Source organism: Engraulis encrasicolus, chromosome 13 (genome assembly GCF_034702125.1).
Source record: "Engraulis encrasicolus isolate BLACKSEA-1 chromosome 13, IST_EnEncr_1.0, whole genome shotgun sequence".
NCBI lineage: Eukaryota > Metazoa > Chordata > Actinopteri > Clupeiformes > Engraulidae > Engraulis > Engraulis encrasicolus.
The window spans coordinates 38,201,169-38,205,605 of NC_085869.1; the positions used below are offsets into that span (position 1 = coordinate 38,201,169).

The following is a 4,437-nucleotide window of genomic DNA, read 5'->3' on the forward strand; positions in this document are numbered from 1 at the left end:
CTTTAGTCAAAAATGAGACGAGAAACAGAGATACAGTTCAGAAGCTTTATTTCTGATTGCACATTTTGTGTTTGGCGGTATGGCTCTGTTAGGAGGAAGCTCCCTGGCTTCTCCATGAGCTCCATGGAAGCCAAGATAGGGAACAGCAGCATCCTCAGGTGTGCCTTCCATTTAGCTGGAAAGGCAACATACCCCCTAGAACAGAGCAAGCAACAATGACAACAGTATGACATTGTTTGGCAATGATAAGTCTGGTGGAGCAGGGTAGGTGGTGGGTGCAAAACCAGCAGCAAAAAGCAGTGACAGGAAAACAAATTTGGTAGTTTACATAAAGTGTGCCAAAGGCCAGTATCCAATTGCGAGCAGCAGCTGATTAACTAAAGCGCAGCTGATTGTGGACAGCTGTAGGGGTTAGGTCGGCGTCAGCCAATAGGCAAAAGGGAGGGTTGACTACGTGGTCTGCCAGAACTAACGCAGGTTGCTCGATTTGCTTTTGGATGATTCCCAAATTGTTTTTTGCATTGTTTGGACAGTTGACCAGAGGTTGATTTTACAGGTAAAAGTGGAGAGCACACATTAAATGTGCGGTGTAGTGGAGAGCAGTCAGCAGATGCTGCTGTATGAAATCAATCCTCAGAGTTGGACTAACACACTGCTAAATCTGTGCTGTCCATGAAACGTGAATAATCCTCTGCTTTCCAGTAGGGAAGATATGGAATCTTCAAGATTGTCAGTCAAGGACACTCTGAGGAAAACACTGGACAACCTCGAGAAGGATGATTTCAAGCGGTTCAAGATCTGTATGAGAGACACAGGCAAAATCCCCTGGTCAAAGCTTGAGAACGCAGAGCAGTTTGAAATGGTAGAATTAATCGTGGAAACACACACAGAAGATAATTCTGGAGAGGTAGTTGTTAATATCTTACAGAAGATGAGCCTTAATCAGAGAGCTGAGGTGTTGAAGAAGGCACTAAATGAAGAGACTACTGAGCATGCCAACACAGGTAGGAGACCCAAATTAACACCCTTTTGAGGACTGACACAGCATATGTCAGGGCCGCTGACAGCTTTGGCTGGGGCCAGGGACAAAGTCATCTGAAAGGGCCTCCCAAACCAGTATACAAGCAATGTAGTGAGGGACAAGTGACCCCTCTAGTCTGTAAAATGACATGCAAATCATGCATGATATGATTCATCAAAACTAAGACTCAAAGCTATTCATTCATGACATTGACATAGCTACAGAAATTGTAGAATTTGAACAATGCTGGCTGGTCCTCTTCAACGCAGTAAGAAAATACACATGAAATACATTCAGCCGTTTTATTACTTATTGCCCTTTAGTAACTGGCTTTAACCCATTTTACAGTATTACCCATTTTTCATTAAGTTGACATTTACGCAATTAGACATTATGTCTTACATTACAAGAAAAACAAACAGAAAACAAACATCTCTACTAATGATTTTCAGAAACGTCCAAATCTATAAAACAGGCGAAGAAACCAACTGCAGAGACTACTGTATCTTCCAGCACAGGTACGAGACAAATGTTGAATACTACAGCAGCTAACCAGTTACTATGTACTTCCCTTTGGAGAAGCACAACCCTGATAGGTTTGATTTGATTACTGCTGTGAAATACATTCTATCCACTCTCTGCCTTTGGTACATGAGTGTCCATATTTTATCTCTTTTGATCTCTCAACAGAGTCTGAGGTGCTCTGCCGTCTGCACGGTGAGAAACTCAAGCTCTTCTGTCTGGAGGACAAAGAGACAGTGTGTTGGGTGTGCAGAGACTCAAATCTACACATAAACCACACCTTCAGACCCATCGATGAAGTTGCAACAAAAAAGAAGGTATACCTGATGATCAAATGGTGCTGTGTCTCTAGTATGTCGTGAATGTAAAAACACAGCCACCATCTATCCTGTTGAGGAAGCTGTTTCAGCTCTTAACACATTAACCCCTTAGCTCAGAGCCTATGTTATAACCTTACTGTCACCAACATTGTAATGGCTATGTCTTAATCTGTTACTTAAGGCTATCTGTAATGTCATAGCAATGATGTAGTTGAGTATTTTCAGCAAATAGTGAATAGGCCCGCTGGCGACCCCATCTGCACTTAGAGGCTACGCATCACAATAATTATATTTTGCATAATTTCATTTACAGTTTTTTTTTCTTTATAATAATTATATTTGTATAATAAAACATTGCGTTTTTTTTTTTTAAGAACATTAGTAGCATTGCAAAACTAGCTTTCCGGTTAGTTACTGAACATCTCTATTGTGAGAATCTCCAGTGGGTGTCTGTGAGGGATCTACAATGTACACACAGCATTTCACACCGATGCTCCCTTTATACAATATATCTGGTTGATGGTTGAGAATGCTTGTTTTTCTGTGATTTCAGGAGGGATTGAAGAGTAAATTAGAGCCCTTACAGGAGAAGCTGAAGGTCTTTGAGCAGGCAAAAGTCAACTGTGATGAAACAGCTGAAAAGATTCAGGTGACAGTTCATGTCCATATAACTGTGAAGATACATGTTGCAGATACATCATTTGTAATGAAGAACTTTGATTGAGGAAATGTATGTTATTCCAGACCCAGGTCTATAACACAGAGAAGCAGATCAAGGAGGAGTTTGAGAAGCTTCACCAGTTTCTACGAGATATAGAGGCAGCCAAGATAGCTGCACTGAGGGAGGAAGAAGATCAGAAGAACCAGATGATGAAGGAGAAGATTGAGAAGATGTGCAGAGAGATCTCATCTCTTTCAGACAAAATCAGAGCCATAGATGACGAAATGAAAACTGATGATGTCACATTTTTACAGGTTGGAACTATTAGGTTGTTATGGTAACACATTATTAAAGGGCACGATCGTGATGAAGCAGTGCTGCTTTTGCGAGGCAGCACGCATGCACACTTTGCCAGTTTGATGCATTCTGGTTAGCCTTGCAAAAGCAGCACTGCTTCATCACGAACGTCCCCAAAGTGTTTGCCTACTGCTTGCACAAATTTGTCAAAACTTGTTAATAGTAGGCTATCTAAACTGTATACACGGATGAGACAAAACATTTGTCTATACCATTGAAATGTATGCAATATTGAAACTCTATTTATGTATGTCACATAAAGGGGCAGGTCGAAAAATTGGTGCAATCTTGTTAAGTAGCACTTTTGTTTTATGTGTAGATACACTTGCGCCAAAAAAAGCTATATGCTAATTCTGCTTAAAGTGGAACTTGTTTTTACACATATTACCTTGAACTGTCATGGGATCCCGAAAGTAGTGCACGAAATAACTTGTAATGGTTCCAGAAAAAAGGCAAGTTCTCTATCTCCCACCAAAGACTAGTCTTATTTACAACATTTCAGCGCTCCCTTGGTTGGCTTCGCCAAACAGGTGCAGGGGTGTGGGTAGCTTCCCAATCACACAACTTTGCTAGCATTTTTGAGGACGTTGAGGGAGGAACAGGAAGTTGAATATTTTTGACAAAAATTGGGAATTGCATGCATTTAGCTATTTAGTCATTTTTCATTGAGTGGGTTGGGTGGGATAGGGTATTGTTGAGAGTGATTCGAAGTTTGTGACAAGATTGTTTGTGATCAGCGTAAAACTGTGAAAGAATGAAATACTTATTGCGAACGTTCAATCCTCTCTTCTCCCCAGAATTACAAGAGCACAGTGGAGAGGTGAGTGATGTGACCTCTGTCTCTCTCTTGTCTGTGGTTCTGAACCCAAACCCACTACAGCACTGACTCCTGAATGTTATTCCAGAGCCCAGTGCACACTGCAGAATCCAGAGAGGCATTCAGGAGCTCTGATCAATGTGGCAAAGCACCTGGGCAACCTGAAGTTATTCTGGGAGAAGATGCATGAGATTGCTCGATACAGTGAGTACACACACACGCACACACAGACACACACACACACACACACACACACACACACACACACACACACACACACACACGCACACACCGACACACACACACACACACACACACACACACACACACACACACACACACACACACACACACACACACTTTGATGGCTGCTATCTTTGCTCAAAGGTAACGCTACTTGAATGAAAATCAATTGCCGACAAGACATTACACAAATCATCTTGTAGATGGCAGCAACATCTTTGCACATAACATGAATAAAATAACATGTAAATAATAAAACCTCCACCACAATGGTGGTGCCAGAGGCTTGCCATGTGTGGTGTTTCTTATCCCTAATGCACACCATTCTGTGTTCGGCCCATTTTGTTTATTTTATGTTTTTATTTTATTAAAGTACCCCATTAGCTTGTACCACAACAGTTCAACAGTTCACTAGTCTTCCTGGGGTCCCCAGTTCATATCACATCATGTCAGGTACTGTATACCGTGTCTTTATATTTCTTTACCTAAAATGATG

The 4,437-nt window shown here is 41.4% G+C and overlaps 1 protein-coding gene across 1 annotated transcript in view; it reads left to right on the forward strand.

The window, feature by feature from the left end:
* Positions 1–438: 438 nt before the first annotated feature.
* The window catches only part of LOC134460520 (uncharacterized), a 19,313-nt gene continuing 15,314 nt past the window's right edge, over positions 439–4,437 (forward strand). The window contains exons 1-7 of the mRNA XM_063212903.1: positions 439–1,004; positions 1,474–1,539; positions 1,712–1,860; positions 2,417–2,512; positions 2,608–2,838; positions 3,679–3,701; positions 3,787–3,902. Of these exons, the coding sequence (XP_063068973.1) occupies positions 713–1,004; positions 1,474–1,539; positions 1,712–1,860; positions 2,417–2,512; positions 2,608–2,838; positions 3,679–3,701; positions 3,787–3,902 (973 nt within the window). The 5' untranslated portion in view covers positions 439–712. The remainder of the gene's footprint in view (positions 1,005–1,473; positions 1,540–1,711; positions 1,861–2,416; positions 2,513–2,607; positions 2,839–3,678; positions 3,702–3,786; positions 3,903–4,437) is intronic.